This window comes from Lithobates pipiens, unplaced genomic scaffold, assembly GCF_037356315.1.
Source record: "Lithobates pipiens isolate NorthernLeopardFrog02 unplaced genomic scaffold, aLitPip1_a1.2 Scaffold_1, whole genome shotgun sequence".
Lineage (NCBI taxonomy): Eukaryota > Metazoa > Chordata > Amphibia > Anura > Ranidae > Lithobates > Lithobates pipiens.
In genome coordinates, this window is record NW_027507685.1 from 220,567,808 (window position 1) to 220,594,536 (window position 26,729).

At 44.6% G+C, this 26,729-nt stretch overlaps 1 protein-coding gene across 3 annotated transcripts in view; it reads left to right on the forward strand.

The window, feature by feature from the left end:
- LOC143983383 (regulator of G-protein signaling 3-like) overlaps positions 1-26,729 on the forward strand; it is a 257,050-nt gene that overhangs the window by 139,194 nt on the left and 91,127 nt on the right. For 2 of the 3 annotated variants that reach the window (XM_077483018.1, XM_077483037.1), the window contains exon 2: positions 21,930-22,370. In XM_077483018.1, the coding sequence (XP_077339144.1) occupies positions 21,930-22,370 (441 nt within the window). Of the gene's footprint in view, positions 1-20,645; positions 20,685-21,929; positions 22,371-26,729 lie in introns of those variants that run through there. The other variant, XM_077483027.1, reaches the window with a different exon arrangement.

The following is a 26,729-nucleotide window of genomic DNA, read 5'->3' on the forward strand; positions in this document are numbered from 1 at the left end:
CAAGACCTCCTCTGTAACTCTAAACTGGTAACCTGTAAAAAACGTTAAAGTGTCACCTATAGGGATTTTTAAGTACCAAAGTTGGGTGCCATTTCACGAGTGTGCGCAATTTTAAAGCATGACATGTTTGGTATCTATTTACTTGACGTAACATCTTTCACATTATACAAAAATTTGGGCTAACTTTAGTGTTTCATTTTTTCAATTCATGAAACAGTTTGTTTTCCCCCAAAAAATGTGTTTGTTTTAAAAATTGGTGCGCAAATACTGTGCGACATAAAAAGTTGCATGGACCGCCATTTTATTCCCTAGGGTCTCTGCTAAAACAAAAAATAAATAAATATAAATATATATATGTGTGTGTGTGTGTTTGGGGGTTGTGAGTCCTTTTCTAGCAAAAAAAAGATTTTTACATGTAGGAGAGGAGTGCCAGAATTGGCCGGTATGGAACTGGTTAATAACAAGGCTGATGATGTAATGCCAACAAGCCGTCCTAAAGGAGTTGTAAAGGCAGAACGTATTTTATCTTAATGCATTCTATGTTTTAAGATAAAAAGCCTTCTGTGTGCAGCAGCTGCCCCAGCACCCCGAGATACTCACCTAAGGTCCCTCTCTGTCCAGCAATGTCCATGAGTGCCTTGCTATCAAGATTCTCCTTCCTGATTGACTCAGACACAGCGGGGGCGCCATTGGCTCCCGCTGCTGTCAAACAAAATCAGCTAGCCAATCAGGAGACAGGGGGCGAGTCGGGTCAGGGCTCTGTGTTTGAATAGACACAGGGAGCTGTGACTCAGTTTGGCTGCCCCCATAGCAAGCTGCTTGCTGTGGGGGAACTCAGCAGGAGGGAGGGACCGGGAGCTCAAAAGAGGGACCCGAGAAGAGGGGGGTCCAGGCTGCTCTATGCAAATCCACTGCAACAGAGCAGGTAAGCATAACATGTTTGTTATTTTTATAGGGAAAAAAACTGACTTTAACCGCTTCAGCCACTGAAGATTTTACCCCCTTCCTGACCAGAGCCCTTTTTGACATTTGGCACTGTGTAGCTTTTCCTGATAATTGCGCGGTCGCAGTAAAACAAAATTTATGTCCTTTTTTCCCCACAAATAGAGCTTTCTTTTGGTGGTATTTGATCACCTCTGCGATTTTTATTTTTTGCGCTATAAACAAAAGAGCGACAATTTTGAAAAAAAAAAATCTATATTTTTTATTTTTTGATATAATAAATATCCCCCAAAAATATATAAAAAAATATTTTTTTCCTCAGTTTAGGCTGATACGTATTCTTCGACATATTTTTGTTAAAAAAAAATTGTAATAAGTGTATATTCATTGGTTTGCGCAAAAGTTATCGCGTCTAAAAAAATAGGGGATAGTTTTATGGCATTTTTATTATTCATTTTTTTTTTTTATTAATAATGGTGTTTTTTTTTTTTTTTTTTCTTTCTGTGACTGCGACATTATGGCGGACACGTCGGACACTTTTAACACTATTTTGAGACCTTTGTCATTTATACAGAGATCGGTGCTATAAAAATGCACTGAACACTAGGGGGCGATCAAAGGGTTAAGTGTGTCCTAGGGAGTGAGTCTAATGCCGCGTACACACGATCGAATTGTCCGGCGGCCTTGGTCCGGCAAACGATCCGCCGGATTTTATAACGAACGGACTTGGCCACACGCGGACACTCCGAAAGTCCGGCGATTTCTAACTCGATGACCTACAGCACGTATGAAGGGACTAGAAAAAGGAAGTTCAATAGATGGTAGCCAATAGCTTCCTTCTAGTACTTGCTTCAGAGCATGCGTCATTCTTAGTCCGAACGGATTGTCCACTGAAAGCCAAGTCCGGCGGACAAATTTTGAGTCAAAACTTTATGATGAAAAAGTCCGCTGGAGCCCACAGACGATCGAATTGTCCGGCGGACTAAGTCCTCCAGACAATTTGATCGTGTGTACGTGGCATTCCTGTGGGGGGGTAGGGGGGGTGGGCTACAACTTACATGACAGCGATCACCGCTCCCGATGACGGAGCAGTAGATCTCTGTCATGACACTAGGCAGAACGGGAAAATACCTTGTTTACAGGCATCTCCCCGTTCTGCGGCTCCATGATACGATCGCCAGGACACCAGTGGACATCGAGTCTGCTTGTCCCGCGGTCACGGTCATGCCATACGCAGCGGGCATGCGCCCGATAGGCCTGCCAATTAAAGGGGACGTACAGGTACGCCCATTTGCCCACCGCTGCCATTGTGCCGACGTATATGTGCGTGCGGCGGTCGGCAGGTGGTTAAAATCACTTAGTTTTCGAGGGGGGGGGGGAAATCCACCATGTAGTTCATCTATGCTTCGGCAGAATAATTGAGAATGATTTACTTTGCAGTACAAACAGCTACAAAGGTCAACGAGGGATTGTATCAAATCCATTTTACTGTTTGGTAAGAATATGTAAAAACTTCTATAGCCTTGGAACAGGTGCACTTTATTGTCCCCTAGTGCATAGCTATTTACCTAGAGCATTGTTTGCGTTTCGTAATCTCTACGTGTTTATCCTCACAATTGCAGCAATGCAATCAAACAGCATTGTGATTATGTAATAACCTGTTACCTTGTATAATAACAAGGATGAAGCTGTAATGCCAACAAGCCGTCTTAAAAGGAAGTTGTCGAGGGAAAAAAAAAATCCGCCATGTAGTTCCCCTGTGCTCTGGCAGAATAATTGAATTTTAGCACTGCTCAGATTTATAATTCATGTCCTTTTCTTTTTTTTCTCCACTCTCGCGTTGAACACAATTCATGGAGTATATTGTGTTTAATGGTCGGGAAAGGGAAACCATCCCCTCGTTACCGCAGGTGATTGGACACAGAACACGAGACTCGCGCCGGGGAGGATTTTTTTGTTTTTTTTGGTAAACAGTAATTAGTTTATTTTGTATTTCCGACTTTATTATTCCCAGTGGGAGGAAATCCATGCAAGAAAAAAATCCACCTTTTATGACAATTTAAAGTGAGTTTGGGATGAGTATTACATTTTTTCATGGTGATGGATGCATTCTGAGTAATGTGTAAGTGTAACACTCCCAGATATTTATCCAGGGCTGCTGTTAGAAATCACAGGACCCCCCCGACTGAAAGTGACCTGAGGACATAGATTTATCAGTCCCTTTCTCTGCAACCTCAGCTACACAGATGAATGAATAGGAAGCGCTCTGATTCTTCCTGCTCCTTCACAAACTGAAGAATAGTAAATGCATATGCTTCAGTGATGAATGGGCACAAAAGTGATTGGTACTGATCACTGTGTTCATTCAGGAAAGGAAGGGGCCAGAAAATGACATATTTTTTTCCATCTTGAAATATCCATCTGTGTGCCTGCAGCTTCCGACGGGAGAGGAGGGAAGCCAGCAGTGCTGCGAGGGAGAGGGGAGGAGGGAAACCAGCAGTGCTGCGAGGGAGAGGAGAGGAGGGAAGCCAGCAGTGCTGCGAGGGAGAGGAGAGGAGAGGAGGGAAGCCAGCAGTGCTGCGAGGGAGAGGAGAGGAGGGAAGCCAGCAGTGCTGCGAGGGAGAGGAGAGGAGGGAAGCCAGCAGTGCTGCGAGGGAGAGGAGAGGAGGGAAGCCAGCAGTGCTGCGAGGGAGAGGAGAGGAGAGGAGGGAAGCCAGCAGTGCTGCGAGGGAGAGGAGGGAAGCCAGCAGTGCTGCGAGGGAGAGGAGGGAAGCCAGCAGTGCTGCGAGGGAGAGGAGAGGAGGGAAGCCAGCAGTGCTGGGAGGGAGAGGAGGGAAGCCAGCAGTGCTGGGAGGGAGAGGAGGGAAGCCAGCAGTGCTGGGAGGGAGAGGAGGGAAGCCAGCAGTGCTGGGAGGGAGAGGAGAGGAGGGAAGCCAGCAGTGCTGGGAGGGAGAGGAGAGGAGAGGAGGGAAGCCAGCAGTGCTGGGAGGGAGAGGAGAGGAGAGGAGAGGAGAGAGAGAGGAGGGAAGCCAGCAGTGCTGGGAGGGAGAGGAGAGGAGGGAAGCCAGCAGTGCTGGGAGGGAGAGGAGAGGAGGGAAGCCAGCAGTGCTGGGAGGGAGAGGAGAGGAGGGAAGCCAGCAGTGCTGGGAGGGAGAGGAGAGGAGGGAAGCCAGCAGTGCTGGGAGGGAGAGGAGAGGAGGGAAGCCAGCAGTGCTGGGAGGGAGAGGAGGGAAGCCAGCAGTGCTGGGAGGGAGAGGAGGGAAGCCAGCAGTGCTGGGAGGGAGAGGAGGGAAGCCAGCAGCGCTGGGAGGGAGAGGAGAGAAGCCAGCAGTGCTGGGAGGGAGTGGAGAGGAGGGAAGCCAGCAGTGCTGGGAGGGAGAGGAGAGGAGGGAAGCCAGCAGTGCTGGGAGGGAGAGGAGAGGAGGGAAGCCAGCAGTGCTGCAAGGGAGAGGAGGGAAACCAGCAGTGCTGTGAGGGAGAAGAGAGGATGGAAGCCAGTAGTGTGCTGGGAGGGAAGGCAGCAGTGCTGCAAGGGCAAGGAGAGGTAGAGGAGGGTAGTGCTGCGAGGGAGAGGAAGGAAGCCAGAAGTGCTATGAGGGAGAGGAGAGGAGAGGAGAGGAGAGGTATAGGAGGGAAGCCAGCAGTGCTGAGATGGAGAGGAGGGAAGCCAGCAGTGCTGCAAGGGGAAGGGGCACACTGGGAGACCTGGACAGCAGGTGGAAAGCAGCATTATACTAGAACCAATCCCCTGCAGTGCAGCTGGAGGGTAGAAAGAGGATGAGAAGCTGGCTGCACTGCAGGGGGAAGGCAAAAGAGGATCGGTGTCTGCAATAAGACAGTACTGCCGGCCCTCATACTCAGCGGGTGCCTGGGCTTTTGAACTGATGGGGCCCAGTACAGGAGGGCTGGCTGTACTGCCTTATCAGCAGCCCTGTATTTATTACTTATCATAGAGATCCCAGTACTCCCCCTGATAATGTCATCATCTGCTATTCGCTGTAGAAGGATAGAGCCATCACTGTCCAAGCTTCGGCCAACCGTCTACATTCTGAACTGGGAAGCTGGTTCAGCAATGACACTATTCTTGTGACTTGCTGCAAAGTTACAATGTACAGTCTTATCCCTGGAGGATAAGAGAGAAGACCAAGGAAATGCTTCCTCCTGCCTGCAGTAGACTGATGACATCATCTCAGCCGTTACTTCATCCTACCACCCGATGACTTATAAGTGTACAGTTTGATCACCGGGGGAGGAGACTGAGGAAATGCTTACTCCGCCCTGTAGCAGATTGATGACATTATCTCGGCCCTACTGCAACCACTCACCTTGTGACTTCCTACACAAATACATTGTACAATCTGATCCCTGAGGGAGAGAAGACTGAGCAAATGCGTCCTCCTGCCTGCACCAGACTGAAGACATATTCTCAGCCCCTACTAAAGCCTCTCACCTTATGACTTGCTAGTGTTACAATATACAGTCTTTTCCCTGGGGGAGGGGAGACCAAGGAAATGCTTCCTCCTGCCTGCAGTAGACTGATGACATCATCTCAGGCCCTACTGCATCCTCTCACTTGGTTACTACTTGTATATAGTCTGATCATTTGGAGAAAGGCGACTAAGGAAATATTTTCGCCTGCCTACTGCAGACTGATGACATCATCTCAGCCCCTATCGCAACCACTTAGCTTGTGACTTCCTACAAGGTTACAATCTACAGCCCGATCACTGGGGAGAGGAGACTGAGTTAATGCTTGCTTCTACCTGCAGCAGAGTAAGGGCCATTTCACACGGACATGTCCGTGTACGGGCTCCGCATTTCTCAGCGGGGGATCGCTCCGTTGATCTCCGCTGAGCAGGCAAATGACAAGTCTGCATACTGTGCAGGGACGGACCTGTCAGAGCGCTGCTCTCCTCTATGGGGGATCAGATCAAGACGGACTCTACAGCAGAGTAGTACTGTAGAGTCCGTTTTCATCCGATCCGCCCGACAGATGGAAAAGTTGGGTTTCCGTCTATTACACTTTAGCGGGTCGGATGTCAGCGGACATATCACCGCTGACTTCCGTCGCTCCATAGACCTGTATGGAGCGTCCGTACAGATCCGCCTAAAAAAACTGACAGGTGGACCCGAACGGTCCGCCCATGTGAAAGGGGCCTAATGACATTATCTCAGCCCCTATTGCAACCACTCACCTTGTGACTTCCTACAAGGTTACAATGTAAAGTCTGATACCTGGGGGAGAGGAGACTGAGCAAATGCTTCCTCCTGCCTGCACTAGACTGATGACATATTCTCAGCCCCTACTAAAGCCTCTCACCTTGTGACTTGCTACAGCGTTACAACATATAGTCTTTTCCCTGGGGGAGAGGAGACCAAGGAAATGCTTCCTCCTGCTGGCAGCAGACTGATAACATCATCTCAGCCCCCACTGCATCCTCCCACCGGGTGAAATGCATTCTCCTTCATGCAGAAGACTGATTACATCACCTCCGCCTAAGTGAAGCCACTGATTGGGACGATAGAGCTTTTCCTTGTCAAGAATTTATTCATACAGATCTGTAAAGTTGCTGAATGGTCCACTTTAAGGGTACTTGTCAGTCAGTTTAGAAAATTTTGAAGCTATAATAAATTTTCCATGAGTACAGAATTTTTATTTATACTTTAAAAAAAAAGATTTTGGTGATGTTTGTTAAATTACAGTATTTCATATCCTCATATGATACTCCTACTTTGATTAGTAGGTCCTTTTAAAGGGGAATTTAATATTTATTACCATTTTTAGATCAAATAAAGTTTTTTTACTTAAAAAAATAAATAAAACATATTAATATTATGTATTCTCTATTTTAACCATTAGGTGGCTATTTGGGCTCTTTTTTTTTTTTTAGCTATGTGTCTTTTTCAGCTTTGCCTGTTTACAGAGCTCAGTAACTCAAGCTGAGCTTTGCACACAGAAATAATCATAGTAGTGGCTCATCTCTCACTGGGAAATTCATTCTGTTTCAGTCAGACAAGCTAAGCCTAAAAGCAGGCAGTGTCTGCTGTGCTGTATTTATTTTGGGAAACGCGCTGGCCCCCTTCTGTATGGTGCATGTACATCTGTGTGTTGTGATGCAGCGAAGGACAGGTGTGTTTTTTTACATTGTATATGTGTGCTTGGGTGCTATGCAAAATGAATGGCAATGCACCAGGCATATACTATGTAGTATGGTGCATGTGCGTTGTTGTGCCTCATAGCGCACACCACACGTGCATGTGTGATTTCATCACCGGTTTTTCCAGATTTAAATGGGATGATTAAGTCCTTGAAAGATCGAATCCATTTAAATGTGTGTTCATCCTTGAATCTTGTTGTGATTTGTGTATCTTTTCCAGATCTGTGCAGTAATCCAGTGTGAAACGTTACCTCTCTGCAGGAGCAAGACCTGTCACTGCTGTTCTCTCTCCTTGTGCAGGGTGACTGGTCTTGTCTCCGCCCCCTCCTGTAGTTTTCTGCAGGCAGCCTGTAGTGGGTGGAGCCTTCTGAGCCCCTCCCACAGTTCTACTCTCTGCACAAGCTACTTGCAGTGATGATATCACCGCCACTTTTATAAGGGTTTGTAAATGCATTTTGGTGCCTTTGTGGTTACTGGGGGAATATATTTATTAAAGTTTGTGATCGGAGCCCAGCTTTAAGAATAAACATTTGGGATTCTTAAAAAAAAAAAAAAAGCAAAGTTCTCCCTTCACCAGTAGCCGTTTTTACATGAAAAACGTCTGGTGGATTACACATTCTGCGGTGCCAGTCCTGGGTAGGGAAAGGAAAAGTTTCTTCAGGACTTGGACATTCCTTCCAGGAGGGAGGTGAATGCATTTGTTCACATGATTGTAGCTTTGGACGGGTTGAATTACCGTCTTTCTGGCCCCGTAAACCTTTAATTAGCAGAACTGAGGCCAGGCCGGACAAGGAATCTTCTTTTAGGGTATATTTTGGTAAACAGTGTGCAGTGTTGAAAGGATTTCACATACTTTGTGAAAGTTCTCTTCTATAGGACTTAAATGCGGCTCTGATCTTATGCTTTTTTTTTTCTGGCTGTGTGACAGATGAAGACCTAAGGTGCTGTTGAGCAACAGCGGGTCTTTAAAGGTGACGGTAATCAATGGTGCCACTCTTACACACCTTCTGGCATACTAGAACATTTCTCAGAAAAACCTTAATATAGCTACTGTATGCTCATGGTTTACTCAAAAGAGGAATGTGGCCGCTCTGAAAGTTCAAGCTGCCTGGCTGTCCATCCAGAAGCTTCAATACTTCCAGGCCAATCTAGCGGCCTCAACGCCAGTCTGGCAGCTTCAATTCTGCAATGCCAGTCTAGCAGGTTAAATTCTTTAATGCCAAAGTAGCAGCTTCAATGCTGTATTTCCAATCCACTAGCTTTATTACTTCATTGCCAATCCAACAGTCTTGGCGCAATTGCAGCAGCTTCAATTCTTCAATGCCAATCCAGCAGCTTCAATACTGTATTTCCAATCCACCAGTTTTACTATGTTAATGCGAATCCAGCAGCCTTAATGCTAATCCAGCAGCTTCAATACTACATTTCCAAAACACTACATGTATTACTTCAATGCTAATACAGGCTTAATACTGTATTTCCAGTCCACCAACTTGAATACTTCAATGCCAATCCAGCAGTCTCAATGCCAACCCAGCAGCTTCAATTCTTCAATGCCCATCCAGCAGCTCCATTTCTTCAATGCCAATCCTGAAGCTTCAATACTGTATTTCCAAACCACTATCCTTATTACTTCAATGCTAGTCCAGCAGTCTCAAAGCTGGTCAAGTATCTTCATTTCTTCAATGCCAATCCAGCAGCCTCAATGCCAGTCCAGCAGCTTCAATACTGTATTTCCAATCCACTAGCTTTATTACTTCAATACTGATCCAGCAGCCTCAATACTGTATTTCCAATCCTCCAACTTTAATACTTCAATGCCAATCCAGTAGCTTCAATTCTTCAATGCCAATCCAGCAGCTTTATTACTTCATCATCAAACCAACAGTCTCAATACCAGTCCAGCAGCTTCAATACTTCAGTGCCAGTCCAGCAGCTTCAATACTATATTTCCAATTCACCAGCTTTATTATTATGTCAATGCTAATGAAGCGGCCTCGATAGTTACTCACCATCTTTATTACTTCAATACCAATCCCGCAACCTCAATGCTAGTCCAGCAGCTTCAGTTCTTCAGTGCCAGGCCAGCAGCTTCAGTTCTTCACTGCCAGTCCAGCAGCTTCAGTTCTTCACTGCCAGTCCAGCAGCTTCAATACCTTTTATTTGTGATCTACCAGCTTTAATACTTTGATGCAAATCCAGCAGCTTCAAGTTCAATTCAGAAGCTTCAATTCCTTCTGCAGCATTGACCCATACCAAGTATAGAGATGAGGAATTCTGACTTTTTTACGGTTTTGGTTTGCTGCATGCTTACTACAGACCTCTAACTCCAATGTACTAAAACTCAAAGGTTCTTGAGAAAGGGTTTTTGTTTTTCACTCCCAAATTGTTGGGTGTCTTCCCTCCTTCGTCTTTTCACCACGATTTAATCCGTTCGCTTATTCCATTGTTCTATTGTGGTACTTAACCCATTGTAGGTGATATCACAGCTACTTGTGAATTTATTTCCCTTAACTTTGTTCATGCAAGCTTTGTTTTGCATTCTGGCTGAGCTAACATTACACATTATGGCAGCCTTTTCCAACCAGGGTTCCATGAAACACTAGGGTTCCTAAAGGGCTTACTAGGGTCCCAGGCGAAATGTCCAAATTCTGCCTCTTGGATACGTAACCACTGACACCAATGGTCACTACTTTTGTTTAGCTAGGCAGAATTCATCTTACTGACCAGCAATGTAGGGACATTCATCCCAATGACCACCAATGTAATGGTGTGTCTCTCTCTCAATGATCCCAAAAAAAAGGACATTCTTTTCTCTGACCACCAGTGTAATGGGTTCCTTGTCCCAATGATGGCTAATGTAAGGGGCATTCCTCTCACTGACCACTTGTATAATGTGGTGCCTCTCCCAATGATCACTAATGAAAGAGGCATTCCTCCCACTGACCACCAATGTAATGGGGTCCCTCTCCCAATGATCACTAATATAAGGAGCATACTTCACACTGACCACCAGTGTAATGGATTCCTTATCCCAATGATCTCTAATGTAATGAGCATTCCTCTCACTGACCACCATTGTAATGTGGAACCTCTCCCAGTGTTCACTAATGAAAGGGGGGGTTCCTCCCACTGACCAACAATGTAATGGGGTCCTTCTCCCAATGATCACTAATATAAGGAGCATTCTTCCCGCTGACCACCAGTGTAAAGTAAAGTGCTGCGCAAACTGTTGGCGCTATATAAGTCCTGTATAATAATAATAATTGGATTGCTCTCCCAATGATCACTAACAACATGGACATTCTTCTCACTAACCACCATTGTACTGTCCTCTTGGTACCCTGGTTGAGAAATGCTGATCTAAATTGTCTCTCTCTGTCTTTCTTTTACTCTTTAAGGACAGTTTCCCTGATGCTCTAGAGTAGGAGTGTCCAACTTGCAGCCCACGATGGCTATGTATGGGGACCAACACTAACTTAGTGAACACACTGTTATTCAGGGGTCAAGTGCTGGGGAAAAAAGTGTGGAAACTCTCACCCAAGATCCACTCCCCCACCAAAAAAAAAAAAAATAAGTAAAGGTACGCTCATATGCATATATATTTCACAGAAAATACAGTACATTTATTGTAAAGTGCCAGTTTACAAATACAAAATAAGTTAACTTGTCAAACAGAATAATCAACACAATGGGTGATGATCTTTCCCTCGCAGGGAATTTCTAACACAAATACACCCTGTTCCAAATTCAAATACAGCAAATTAGAAAATATCACACAAACTGGAATAACGTTGCCCTTGCCGTGCAAGATCATTCCTTGGATCTGAGTCACAGATCGGATCTTTTTTCGGATCAGCAAATAATAATTGAATTTGCAAAAACCTGTGAAAAATGTCACCACCATATAGTCCCCACTGCAATATACATCTCCCCTACTGTAATATACATCTCCCCTACTGTAATATCCACGTCATCTCCCCCAATAATATTTTGGCTGAGCATGGATGGGTATGGCTGGGTATTAGCAGAATATGTATTGGCAGGGTAAGTATTGGCAGGGTATTGCAGAATATTGGCAGGATAAGTATTGGCAGGGTATTGCAGAGTATTGGCAGGGTATGGCAGATTATTGCTGGGTATTGCAGATTATTGGCAGGGCATTGCAGGGTAAGTATTGCAGAGTCTTGGCAGGGTAAGTATTGCAGAGTAAGTATTGGCAGGGTATGTATTGCAGAGTATTGGTGGAGTAATGCAGAGTATTGGTGGAGTAATGCAGAGTATTGGTGGAGTAATGCAGAGTATTGGTGGAGTAATGCAGAGTAATGCAGAGTAATGCAGAGTAATGCAGAGTATTGGCGGAGTATTGGCGGAGTATTGGCGGAGTATTGGCGGAGTATTGGCGGAGTATTGGCGGAGTATTGGCGGAGTATTGGCGGAGTATTGGCGGAGTATTGGCGGAGTATTGGCGGAGTATTGGCGGAGTAATGCAGAGTAATGCAGAGTATTGGCGGAGTAATTCAGAGTATTGTCGGAGGGGTAATGCAGAGTATTGTCGGAGGGGTAATGCAGAGTATTGTCGGAGGGGTAATGCAGAGTATTGTCGGAGGGGTAATGCAGAGTATTGTCGGAGGGGTAATGCAGAGTATTGGCGGGGTAATGCAGAGTATTGAGTAATGCAGAGTATTGGCAGGGTAATGCAGAGTGCTAGTGACTAACCTGGTTTACTTCTCGGGAGAGCACTGAGTAGAGGGGAGGGAGGAGACAGTCCGTATGCCAGCGGCGTGTGTCTGCCGCTGGCTGCGCTGGAGGCCGTATGCGTACTGCCCACTGACTCCAGTGCGTGCCCACGTGTACGGCAGATGTCATGTGACCGGTTGCTAGACGCGGAGCGGCCCTAGCCTAGCAACCAGTCACTGACTCGGGCGGCAGAGGAGCGGCGGGCTACGCACGAGCGGCGGGCTACTCGGGCTGCTAATGGGAACGGCGTTCCCGTTGTGGAAATAGTACGGGAACGCCGTTCCCATGCGTTCCCGCAGGACTCGAGCCCTGCTGTTATTGTGCCTTATGGAGAATAACAATACCAAGAGTCCTTAAAGCCAAACTCCAAGAAACTTGAAAATCCTCACTTGCAGTGGGGCTAAACTCCCATGATAAAAACTATCAATAAATCATCTATTACATGCCGTTCATACTCACTGAGTCACTATGAGATTCGTTTTCTGTATTCTGCAAAAAACCTGGTTGATCCTGCTGCTCTCTATCTCCCCCTTCTGTCCATGACCCCAATTAAACTAGAGATTTTGCAGAGCAGTGTTGGCAGCTCTGCACATGCTCAGTTTTCAGTGAGTTTCTACCCTGAGCATTTCCTCCCTATCACATCTGAGCAGCCTATGTGACTATACCACAAATGACAGCCCACTCCCTCCTCCTCTTCCATGCCCACTAACCAGCTAAACACAACGAGGGCAGGATATTACATGTAGATTAATGGAGGCTTCACCACCCTCTTCTTTGAAGAAAGAGGCTGGAAGGGCGTGACACAGCCTGTGACTGGCACAAATCCACCCACACCAAGTTATTTCAAAAAATAATAAAGATTTTTATTTCAAATACATATTTGCATGACAATTTTAAACCGTTTATTCACATGTTACAAATATATATATATGAAAGGGAAAATGTAAATTAAACAGTGTGTATTTAGTATCACTTTAACCACTACCCGCCCAAGGTACGTCATATGATGTCCTGGGCTGTGTGCGGGGATATCTGAATGATGCCTGCAGCTACAGGCATCATTCAGATAGCATCTTTTTCAGCCAGCGATTCCCTACACCATAAGAATGATATCGGCTGTTCCGCCACTTGATCGTTCTTATGGACAGCGAGAGGGGACATCCACCCCCTCCCGCCACCCTATAGTGCTTCTACCAACTCACTACTTCCATTGGTGAATCGGAGAATGGATCCGCTGACCCCGGATGTTTACTATAGAGATTTACTGAGGACCAAATGGTCGCCAGAGTCTCTATTATTGTTTGGAGGCCGGGCACGGTGTTATGACGCCACTTCCGGCCTCTGCATTCAAACAAATGGCGCCGCCTCGGCTGGGAAGCCGAGATCCTTTATTTTTTTTATTTCAAGCTTCCCAGCTACTGTAAAGAGGACCCATCATGCCATATTCCTATTACAAGGGATGTTTGCATTCCTTGTAATAGGAATAAAAGTGATCAATTTTTTTTTTTTAAAGTGTCAAACTAAAAAAGAAAAGTAAAATTAACAATCAAAAAATTTAAAAAATGTAAGGCGCCCACTCGCTCGCTCGCAGAAGCGAACACATATGTAAGTCCCGCCCACATATGAAAACGGTGTTCAAACCACACATGTGAGGTATCACCACGAGTGAGAGCAATAATTCTAGCCCTAGACCTCCTCTGTAACTCGAAACATGTAATCGGTAAAGAAATTTAAAAGCTTCGCCTATGGGGCTTTTTAAAGAGGAGTTTCCCTTAAAAAAAAAAAAATTAAAAGTCAGCAACTACAAATACTGCAGCTGCTGACTTTTTTATATTCGGACACTTACCTGTCCCATGGTCCAGCAATGCGGGGGAACGAAGACCCGCTTGTCCCCCCCTCCTCTCGGAGGCATCGGCGTTGCAACTGTGGGCACCTGGCGGTGGCTTCACAGCCGGGCACCCATTGCTCATGCGCGAATGGCGCCGCGCACCGTGATTGGCCGCGCAGTCATCTGGGACCTGTCACGTGTCCCAGATGACTGATAGGAGGGAGGGGCGAATCTGACCCCTTCCTGTGCCGAGGGAAAGGGACGTCAGGAGCCCAGGCACTGAAGGAGGCAGACTACAAAGGACCCCTTAGCAACAGACATTTAGAGGTGAGTTAAAAAAAAATGTACAATTTTTTTATTTTTTTTAGGAATTTTAAGCATTTTTTTTGTGTGGAACACCACTTTAAGTACCGTAGTTTGGTGGCATTCCCCAGCGTGTGCAATTTTGAAGCGTGACATGTTAGGTATCTATTTACTTGGCGTAACTTCATCTTTCACATTATGCAAAAAAATTGGCTAACTTTAATGGGTTTTTTTTTTTTTTAAAGCAAAACGTGTTTGAAAAATTGCTGCGCAAATACCATGCAAGATAAAAAGTTGCAACGACCGCCATTGTATTCTCTAGGGTCTTTGCTATAAAAAAAAAAAACAAATATAATGTTTGGGTGTTGTAGATGTAGTTTTCTAGCAAAAAAATTATGAATTTTACAATGTCAGAATTGGCCTGGATGGCAAGTGGTTAAAGATACAATCGCGGCCCCCATTTCTGTGCCAGGTTGGGACTTTTTGGTTTCCTTCATTTTGGTTCTCCCAGTTTCCACCTCAGAGTATCCATCTTGACTTGCATCTTCTCCTAATGCCGACAGCCTAGTGAGAGGGCTTCACCATCTGTTGACGTAACCTGATGTTCTTCTAGATGATTTGTCTTGTTGATATGCGCCGACCAAGTCACTTCATTGTAAGGGCGATTTTATCTATCTTATTCATTAAAGTGATTTTATCTGTATCCAGTGCGCTCTGGTTATGCTATGGAGCTGTAGTGTGAGGATGTGGCCAAGAGAAACTTGCAGCACTGGTTCAGAACAAATCATGGAACTGCATCCTCTGCAGATGCATGCTTACCTCCAAATCATGGCGGTAAACATGCATCTGCAGAGGGTGGGGGTTGGTGAATTAGGTTAGGTCAGGGGAAGGGGGTAAAAATGGTAGGTGCACTTTATTTTTAAAGTGCACTTTTCCTTTAAGGACACACTATAGAAGTTAAAAACTTAATTTTCAGTAAAAAAAATATTAACATCACATTGGCACAGGCACTAGACTAACAAAAATGGCGGTGCCAGGAGTAGGCGGGCAAGCGTAAAAGTGACTGAAATGAACCACTTTCATACCCCTGAATGTCATATGACGGCCTGGGCTTTCAGTGGAGCTATCTGAATGATGCCTGTACATTTAGATATTTTTTTTCTGCTGGCGATTCTCTACACAGTAAAAGCAATTCATAGCGGAAGTTCGGCTGCTTCATTGTTTTTACAGACGCGTTCAGTGAGCCAGAGAAGGAATCCGCTGGTGGCAGAAGTTTACCATAGAGCTGACCGAGGACCAGATTGTCCCCGGTCATCTTTATGACTCTCGGAGGCCAGGCGAGATGTTATGACGTCACGTCGGCCCCCGGCAGTTGTAAACACTGCCATGTGTTTGGCTGGAAAGCCTAAGATCGTTTTTTTATTTTTCGTTTTTTATCTCAGGCTTTTCAGCCTAGAGGAGAGATGTGGGGTCTTGTAGGCCTCACATCGCTCCAAAAAGAGGACCCGTCATACCCTATTCCTATTACAAGGGCTGTTTACATGTAATAGGAATAAAATAGATCAAAAAATAAATAAAAAAATTAAGGGAAAGTGTAAAATTAAAAAGAAATAAAATAAACAATAAAAAAATTAAAAAAAATTAAAGCTCCCCGTTCCCTCATGCTCGCACACAAAAATGTACGCATACATAGGTCACGTGCGCATATGTAAACGAGGGTCAAACCACACATATGAGGTATCGCCATGAACGCTGGAGCAAGAGCAATGATCCTATGTGCTGGGATTTATCTGCACTTGATCAATGTCACTCACCCCATGGGGCACATACAATACATAATAATTATTTTATGTGCCCTGTTTACACTGCAACACTGCCTACAGGTATGCAGAAAAATACAAACAAGCTGCATTTTACAGCAATGCACTAAAGCTCACCTAAAGCCACCATCTGTTTTCGCACTGCAGCTCCACTGTGGTGCATAGGGATAAATTAAGCGTTACTTTGACAATTTTTAATAAAGTTGAAGAAAACAAACATCTCCTGCCCCCCACCGCCGACGCACAGCAGACACTAGCCTGCAGCTCTGCTGTCGGGCATAGAAATCAATTAAATGTCAGATCATTTTTAATAAAGCTAAAGAACAATAAAGTAAACAATGCAGCGCACTGAGAAAAATTCACCCAAGCTCTACCGCTATATAGTATAGTTGGTGTGTAGAGTAGTCGGTGCTCTGGCTAATTAACCTCACAAAAGATCCATAGAAAGTACAAGCCGGAAACTTCTCTGGCAACTTCTCCATAGAAAATATTTATTTAAGCATTACAGCAATAACATCATCCAAACATACTGACGCGTTTCGGCCTTAGGCTTTTGATGAAGGCCTAAGGCCGAAACACGTCAGCATTTGTGGGTGGATTGCTGTTGAGTTGCCAGCCTGTACTTTCTATGGATTTTTAATGCAACTGCACTGCCTTCTGCCACCGGCACACAGTAGAGTAGACACTAGCCCACAGCTCTGCTGCAGGGCATAGGAATGATTTAAGTTTCACATAGACAATTTTTAATAAAGTTTAAGAATAAAGTAAACTACCTTGCATTGTAACAACACAGGGCACTGTCCCCACCCCCGACACACAATGGACACTAACCCACACCTCTGCTGCATTTTTTTTCAGAATGCATTGGCGCTCACTTGAGGTCACAGTACATTTTAGCACAGCAGCTCCGCTAGGACTGAATTAAGCTTTGCAATTGTTAATAAAGTTAAATAAAGAAAAGTAAACCATTGTACTATGACAACTGGGGATGCACTGATGCCATTTTTTTTTTTTTCACCAGTACCGATACTTTTTTACTTTAGTACTCGTCGATACCAATTAACGATACCTACCGCAACAGTTTTTTTCTTTTCACTTAAGCTGTCAGCAATGGTACAAAGCATTGAAAAGTTATTTACAAATGAAATAAAAAAAATTATTTTTTTATTTTGCGCTTTTTCAATGTGAAATGTGTAAATATATGTTAATATATATGTGTAAAAATATTCACTAACAAAGCAAACAAAACAAAGTCTTAACCACTTAAGCCCCAGACCATTTGGCTGGCCAAAGACCAGACCACTTTTTTTTTGCGATTCGGCACTGCGTCTCTTTAACTGACAATTGCGCAGTCATGCGACATGGCTCCCAATCAAAATTGGCGTCCTTTTTTTCCCACAAATAGAGATTTCTTTTGGTGGTATTTGATCACCTCTGCGTTTGTTTGTTTTTTTGTTTGTTTTTTTTTTGCGCTATAAACAAAAAAAGAGCGACAATTTTGAAGAAAAAAAAAACGCATTATTTTTAACTTTTTGCTATAATAAATATCCCCCAAAAATATATAAAAAAAACTTTTTTTTTTCTCCGTTTAGGCCGATACGTATTCTTCTACATATTTTTGGTAAAAAAAAAACACAATAAGCATATATTGATTGATTTGCGCAAATGTTATAGCGTCTACAAAAAATAGGGGATAGATTTAAGGCATTTTTATTAATATTTTTTTTTTTACTAGTAATGGCGGCGATCAGCAATTTTTATCATGACTGCGACATGGCGGACACGTCGGACAATTTTGACACATTTTTGGGACCATTGGCATTAATGCAGTGATCAGTGCGATTAAAATTGCATTGATTACTGTTAAAATGTCACTGGCAGAGACGGGGTTAACGCTAGGGGGTGGGGGAGGGGTTAATATGTATCCTAGTTTGTGTTCTAACTGAAGGGGGAGGGGACTGTGCAGGGAAACTAACAGATCGCTGTCCATACTCTGTATGATCTGTCAGTTCACTGCTTAGAGAACTGGAAACTGTGTGTTTACACACACAGATGCTGGTTCTTCGTGTGCCCTGAGTGATCGCGGGAACCTGGCGGCGATCGAGACCGCCGCACACTTGCAATCGACTTGGGGAGCAAGCGCCCCCTAATGTCCGTTTCTGCTACCAACGTAGCATAACGGCGATGCGCGCAGCTGAGCGATGCTGCCGCAGTACAACTGAGGCGGCTGGTCGGCTAGCGGTTAATTGTTTATCGTTTATAAAATAGACGTGAACAAAAAAAAAGCAGGAAAATAATAATTAAATGGAGGAGAATAGGGAGTTAATTAAGGCTGATTAGAGTAAATTAAGGGTTATTAAAGCGGGATTCCACCCTAAAGTGGAACCTCCGCTGATCGGATCCCTCTCCCCCTCCGGTGTCACAATTGACACCTTTCAGGGGGGAGGGGGGTGGAGATACCTGTCAAAGACAGGTATTTACACCCACTTCCGGGCATAGACTCCCGTGGGAGTCTACGCCATTTCCTGCCCTGCAGCGCTGTCTGCTGGGACACACACGGGTCCCAGTGACAGCGCGGAGATTTTCTATTGCGCTACGCAAGTCGCGCATGCGCATTAGGGAACCGGGAAGTGAAGCCGATTCGCTTCACTTCCTGATTCCCTCACCTAGAATGGTGGCGACAGCAGCCGAGGGCCGAGCGATCAATCGGCCTCGGCTGCCGGCATCGCTGGAACCCGGGACAGGCGAGTGTCCATTTATTAAAAGTCAGCAGCTGTAGTATTTATAGCTGCTGGCTTTTAATATTTTTTTTTTTTTGGTGGAATCCCTCTTTAAGCGGTTAAACAGAGGAACATTTGTTCATCCTTTTGATCTGCAGATGAAGAAACAGAAAGATACAAAAAGAAACAGTTTCTTTTAATTTTAGTGTTTCAGTGGTTGAGCAATATTGTTAATAAACATTGCCGGCTGCTTTTTTTTTTTTTTTTTTTTTTTTGACCGCTCCAAATACCGTCTTCTTTAGCTGTCTACAGGGGAGACCCACTGACAGCTCAAAGAACCGAGCCTGAAAGTATCAGTTTCAGGTATCAGTGCATTTGCATGAGTACCGATACTTGTGAAAATACTTGGTATCGGTACTGATAATAGTATTGGTGGAACCCTAGTGGCAACACAAGTCACTGCCCCCCCCCCCCCCACCGCCAGCACACAACGCTCTCTACTAGCCTGTACACTGAAATGGAAAGATTCAGTGTACGGCTATTGTGAACGGGCCCTTAACAGGGAATGTGATTTATGATCCCAGTTACATTTATGATATGAAAGAGTCATTTTAAAAAGGTGGATGTGAAATAAAATTTTCAAAATATGGTACAGCAAACGAATGAAAAACGTGGATCATGGCAAACGTGACCCACGGATAAATGTTTCAATATTAAGATAATATACTTTGTTAAAATACACTGTTGTCTCCCTGTTAAGACATCCATCATCAGGGATAAGTATCAGATGTTTCGGTATCATGCTCCTGACATTATAATACAGGAAAGTCCCCTTGGCTTTTCACCTTGCATGCAAAGAAACATTTCCTTCTCTTTTTATATTGCTGTCATCATCCTCCCATACTCACACAGGTGCCTTCTGTATATTGCCCCCACACACCTGTCAGTCTCACCTGTCCTGTATCCCGCTAGCTGTCTCCACCCGCAATGCTTTGTTTGGCATGTTTTGTGTTTTTCATTGTGGTGCGCGTGTGCAAACACTCTACTGTTGACGTATATGATGGGACCATTTCATAACGGGCAACACTCACATTTTCCTAGATAATGTCAATATGATTAGCTTACAGTAAGTAGACTGCTGTGTGCAACATGCGTATGCTTTAACGCCATCATGCCACATACACTATATTACCAAAAGTATTGGGACACCTGCCTTTACAGGCACATGAACTTTAATGGCATCCCAGTCTTAGTCCGTAGGTTTCATTATTGAGTTGGCCCACCCTTTGCAGGTATAACAGCATGCTGAGTGATCGTGGTAAAGGGCACAGCTGATCACAATGTAAACAGACTTCTCGGTTATCGGTAGTACTTTCCTCACGTCCTGTCACAACATGCGGAAAGCAGAGCCGGTAACCGGCAAGCAAGTGTGACAAGGAACATGTTCACATATAATCGGGGCACTGATAAGTGCCCATCAGTGCCGCATATCAGTCTAGCTTCATCAGTGCCTATCCATGTCACCCCATCAGTGCACCCTATCCGTGCCCATCATTTATGGAGAAAAATTACTTATTTGCAAAATTTTATAACAGAGACTAAAAAAAAATGTTTTTTCAAAATAATTGGTCTTTTTTCATTTGTTTAGCAAAACATTAAATATCACCAAAAGAAAGTTCTATTTGTTTAAAAAAAATAATGATAAAAATATAGTTTGGGCACAGTGTTGCATGACCGCGCAATTGTCATTCAGTGTGCGACAGCTTAAAATTGGTCTGGTTAGGAAGGGGGTGAAAGTGCCCAGCAGGGAAGTGGTTAAGTGATTTAGCGCATTAAGAATAAAAGATAGCCCTATATATGTCATCTGTATGTAAGCCCCGACTTTTCCTCAAGTCAAGATTAAGCCCCACCCCTTCTGGTACTAAACCTCAGCCTTTTTTTCAGCTGTCGTATTCCAGACCAATAACGGCCTGCCAAGGCTCTGAAATTTGATAGGGGGTGAGGGACTGGGCTCCTGGGGAATGAGGTGAGTGACAACCCAGAGTGAACCTAGAGTCAGTCCTTCATACAAATAGAATATGTCTTCTAGGGGATGAACCTTGGGCTCCTCCATTCATATAGGCCCCGAGTGTGGCACTGAAGACTTCCGATGATAAGTGGCTGTACTGTGAAGGTAAAGAAATGTCCCTTGAAGTTCTCTGTGGTCCAAAGAGAAAGTGAAGTCACCACTGCTTAGGAGCAGAATGACAGGAGTGGGACTAAACTTCAGGAGGGGGCTTAATCATATCATGGTAGATGGCAGGGCCGTCTTTAAGGCAGGGCAAAAGGGGCAGCTGCCCTGGGCCCTGTCATTGTTGGGGGGCCCAAAGCAGCTGCCTCATACTTGCCAACTATCCCAGTTTAAATTCCCTTGTCCCTTGAAGTCTTAGTCCTGTGCTGTGTCCCGATATCTGGTACTAATGCTGCCCAGCTCTGCCCTATTGTTGTATACAAGTAACTCACCTGTAGACCCTGTGTTTACATGTAAATAACCGGCATTCATATGTAAATGGGAGCAGCATTAGTAAGTAAATAGATGCAGCCGGCGACATTGATATGTAAAGAAAGGCAGCATTCAATTCATATGTATATCATGCTCCCCTGCAGTGAGGTGATGATGTGCTGTAACCTCTAGCAACGAATCAGTGAGCCATAATGTGTGCTGTAACCTCTAGCAACCAGTCGGTAAGCAGTAATGATATGCTGCAACTTCTTAAAACCAATCGAAATTTCTGCCTGATCTGATACAGTAAACTGATTTTAAGGCTAGCTGTTATTTATTGTATGTCTCAGAGCAGGTGGAGAATGAAATTGCATGGGGGGGGTGGCCAAGAAAATTTTTGCCCAGGGTCCAATCAATATTAAAGACGGCCCTGGTAGATGGTAAGGATCCATGTACACCCCGGACCGAGGTACCTGGAATTCACTGATAGCTCCTTAGACTTTCCTTCAACAAGGGTTGCATGGAACCCAATGGTTCCTTTATAGAGAGGGTTAGGAATTGCTTGAGCAATGTAGAATTTTTGCCTCTCATATAAGTGAACACAGACATCAATGATCTTTTTACCTATCTGTAAGAGGGGGATTCCTTTCAATGACCATGCATGTAAGCGTTGACCATCATGCTAAAGTACTGTGAGCTGTAGATACAGCAGTTATTAACAGGGGTTCCCTAAGATTGGAAAGTAATTTGAAGGTTTCCTCCATGATAAAATGGTTGAGAAAGACTGTCTTAAACACTCTTGAGGCAACGCTAGGTTCATTATAACCTCCACCTACCCCATGTGTTCTACTTTCCCACAGACACTGAGTTTTACAGTGTCTTATGTATCTCATGACTACAAAATCATTTTAACAATCTGTTCTTCTTCCTCTACAGATGCTCCATGTGTTTAACCCACTTCGCAAATCTGGCAGTGACACTTGCCTCTCTCCCGATAACCCTCAAAATTGGAAACGTTTAGCGATCCGAAGACCCCCTCCTGCTGACAACCCAGACCCGTCCTCCCAAAAAGGTCCCGCTTTACCCATCCCGGAGGTGCGGGTGGAACGTTCCTTTAGTGCCGGTAACTTGGTTTGTGACAGCGATGAAGAAGAGGGGGCGGATGGAAGAACTCTGGGGGTGCCTGGATCCATGTGGAGGACACGGAGTGAATCCCATTTGGACACGGGAGGCAGGGAGGAGCCTCTAGGGGAAAAGGGCAAGTCTGGCAGCGGATGGAGCTTACCGTCACCAAAGACCATGAGGAAGAAGAGAAAGGCAGCAAAAGTTTCAGCAGCAAAACAAAACCTCCTTTCATTTTTTATGGGATCCTTTAAGGTAAGTTTAGGGGTGCTATTCCATTTGAGGGGACGTAGACACCAAAATTCCTTTCCTCTAAAGGGTGATGCAGACAGACGGGAGCTATGAGTCTGTCCTCCTCCTGTAGGGTTGCACAGCTACACTATATTGCCAAAAGTATTGGGACACCTGCCTTTACACGCACGTGAACTTTAATGGCATCCCAGTCTTGGTCCATAGAGTTTAATATTAAGTCGGCCCACCCTTTGCAGCTACAACAGCTTCAGCTCTTCTGGAAGGGCTCAAGGTTTAGGAGTGTGTCTATGGGAATGTTTGACCATTCCTCCAAAAAGTGCATTTGTGAGGTCAGGCACTGATGTTGGACGTGATGGCCTGTCTCGCAGTCTCCACTCTAATTCATCCCAAAGGTATTCTATCGGGTTGAGATCAGGACTGTGCAGGCCAGTCGAGTTCCTCCACCCCTAACTCGCTTAATCCATGTCTTTATGGATCTTGCTTGTTGGAACAGGAAGGGGCCATCCCCAAACTGTTCCCACAAACTTGGGAGCATGAAATTGTCCAAAATGTCTTGGTATGCTGACACCTTAAGAGTTCCCTTCACTGGAACTAAGAGGCCAGCCCAACCCCTGAAAACCAACCCCACACCATAGTCCCCCCCTCCACCAAATGATTTGGACCAGTGCAGAAAGCAAAGTCCACAATGACATGGATGAGCGAGTTTGGGGTGGAGGAACTTGACTGGCCTGCACTGAATCCTGATCTCAACACAATAGAACACCTTTGGGATAAATTACAGCGGAGACGGTGAGCCAGGCCTTCTCGTCCAAGATCACACCCCCAGGCCACACCCCCAGAGTTGTCACAGACAAGGCCACACCCCCAGAGTTGTCACAGACAAGGCCACACCCCCAGAGTTGTCACAGACAAGGCCACACCCCCAGAGTTGTCACAGACAAGGCCGCACCCCCCCAGGCTAGCCGTCATGGAAATCGTAGGCTTCTGGGTAGAAGTAAGCGCTCTCCTATCAATCTTTGAGAGAGTGCAGTATCGCATTCACATCCCCAAACTGTTCCCACAAAGTTGGGAGCATGAAATTGTCCAAAATGTCTTGGTATGCTGACACCTTAAGAGTTCCCTTCACTGGAACTAAGAGGCCAGCCCAACCCCTGAAAACCAACCCCCACACCATAATCCCCCCTCCACCAAATGATTTGGACCAGTGCACAAAGCAAAGTCCACAAAGACATGGATGAGTGAGTTTGGGATGGAGGAACTTGACTGGCCTGCACTGAATCCTGATCTCAACACAATAGAACACCTTTGGGATGAATTACAGCGGAGACGGTGAGCCAGGCCTTCTCGTCCAAGGTCAGTGGCTAACCTCACAAATGCAGTTCTGGAAGAATGGTCAAACATTCCCATAGACACACTCCTAAACTTGGTGGACAGTCTTCCCAGAAGAGTTGAAGCTGTTATAGCTGCAAAGTTTGGGCCAACTCAATATTGAACATTATAAACATCAATATATTTTTTTATATATATATTTTTTTACAATCATTGTGCTCCTTCGCTTCCACGAGCTTCATTTAAAGTCTCAACCTTTGTCCCTCCCCCTCTTTTTGTCAATATTGAACCCTCCGGACTAAGACTGGGATGCCATTAAAGTTCATGTGTGTGTAAAGGCAGGTGTCCCAATACTTTTGACAATATAGTGTAGAAGGGATCTATGGGTCTGTCCTCCTCCTGCAGGGTGACACAGAAGGGATCTATAAGTCTGTCCTCCTCCTGCAGGGTGACACAGATAGAAGGGGGCTATAAGTCTGGATTCCTCCTGCGGGTGGAAATAGAGGAGATCTATGTATCTCTTTCTTGGAGGATGATGGTATTAAGCATTTCGTATATTATTTACTCGGTTTATCTGAGATTCTGTTTATACTGCTGAACAGGTAATAGGGGTATTACCATTCTGTTTACTTTGACTCTTTCAGATTACACTACGAATACAGTATATACTGTATACAATAGGACTAAAAATACAGAGATGTGAGTTTAAAGAGAATGTGTTAAGTCCATATATTGCTGATATAACTTTTCCTATGTGTATTTTAAGATTGACAGAGACTGATTGCTGAGGACGGAAATAGCACAGGTGCCTTAAGCCATATACAATGTTGGCGAGTCCAGAGGCAGCAATGGGTTTGGGTGCGGTGATTGGTGGCATAGTTTCCAGTTCAACCACAATCCTGACATTGTTTCTCCGCAGAAGGATGAGGAAGGTTGGGGAGAAGTTACAGAACAGATTCAACTGTAAAAAAAATAAAAAAATAAATACAGATGTGTATTTCTGATAACACAAAGTAAAAGAGATAAAGGAGTCTGATGGTAAAACGAGATGCATGCAAGTATAACGAGCAGCTCTAACTAACTTTTGTGTTTTCTAAACATTTTACGCATGAGCAATCTGGCCATGGGCTCACCCTTGCACTTGATCATTTACATAGAACCACATTTTTGGGAAATTACACTTCTGTATCATGCATCATGGTTCACTCCCAGAGTTGTCAGAGACAAGGCCACACCCCCAGAGTTGTCAGAGGCAAGGCCACACCCCCAGAGTTGTCAGAGGCAAGGCCACACCCCCAGAGTTGTCAGAGGCAAGGCCACACCCCCAGAGTTGTCAGAGGCAAGGCCACACCCCCAGAGTTGTCAGAGGCAAGGCCACACCCCCAGAGTTGTCAGAGGCAAGGCCACACCCCCAGAGTTGCCACAGACAAGGCCACACCCCCCAGGCCAGCAGTCATGGAATTCGTAGGCTTCTGGGTAGAAGTAAGCGCTCTCCTATCAATCTTTGAGAGAGTGCAGTATCACATTCACTTTAATGGGCTGCCCTACATGCAGCAAAGAAGCTCCGGTTTATTTAACCGCGTTTATTGGCACGCATTTTCATGCTAGTAACACTGCGCAGCTTGCTTTCTGATCTTGGGGTGCCATTACCAATTAGGCCTCATTCACATGGGGACGATTTACATGCCTGCCCCATGCAGGGTTTTTTTTTATGGGTATGGGGCTGCACAGGTGTTACGTGCATTACCATGCCAGCAGTTCCATTGTTGTCTTCCAGGTATGGATATCTTTACATATAAAATAGAGGTATCTCTGCGCCAACCAATTAGATGGGTAAGGGAGGGTATTGTTGCATGCACTGAAAAGGGTTATTCAAACCCAAAATAAATGAAAATATTTAAATGAAATAGTTCTGCGCTAGAAGAGAAAAGAGAAAGGGGGAGGGGGAGGGAGAGAGGGGGGAAGGAAAGGAATACGGAGGTGGGAGAGACAGGGATAGGTGTCAAAACTAAGGCTACTTCAAATCAGATAGATACAAAAGTGTAGAGAACTCATAAATGTGATATAAAAATCAGATCACAATCTATCTATATAAATGGACTTTTTCCGATGCAAAAGTGCTTAAATAAATTATGTGCAAAATCAATAAATATGACAATAAATATAAATGAAGAATTGTATTATCAAAATAAAGTAAAAACCAGGAAACATTTCATTTAAAGCTCAAAAAATTGTCCATATAGGCTAATGCCTTATAAAGTGCAACGTTGTGATAATCCAAAAGAAAAAATGTATATAAAGTGCAAGTGCCAGTATTAATAATGTTCGTACAAACAATGTGCAAACTCTGCACTGCAATGCTACGAGTGTCCGTGCAAACAGCATAAAAATTGTGTGCAATCTTCAGATAACTTGGGATATCCCAAATAAAGTGCTAGTGCCCCCAGGTGGTGCAACGCCAGAGAGAGGGTGATACTCCTTTCCTTTTTTCAGTTCGTTAAGTAAATGGGTGTCCCCTTACCTTACTGCTGTAAGGTTACAGCGTAAAAGTAGATTTTGGAGCTCTTGTGTACCCCAAGCGGGGTATTCCCAGGGCGATTTCACTAGTATCTGGTCATCTCTGGGTGCACTTGGGGCAAAAATGCAAGCTCTCTTTTCTCATCAATGTAATGGATGGACCTCATAAACAGGGCAAGAGGGATGCTTGATAGTGTAGTATCTTTTAAAACCTTTTTATTAAATAAAATAACAGGGTACTCACATTTGAAATTAATAAAATAAGCAGAAACAGAGATGAGCGGCGAGCTAGTAAACATCACTTCTGGTATCTCGTTCTCCGACGCGTGTTCGTCATGGTCACGTGACTTCATCAGGGACTTTACATAGTTACATTGGTCCAAGTTTGGAGCAATGTAACTATGTCATATACCATACATGTGTACATGTGGGATCCCCCTAGGAGAGTGGCCTCCATACTGCAGGCCGGATGTGGCCCTTTGCTTGGCTTTATCTGGCCCTTGGGACATTATTCCT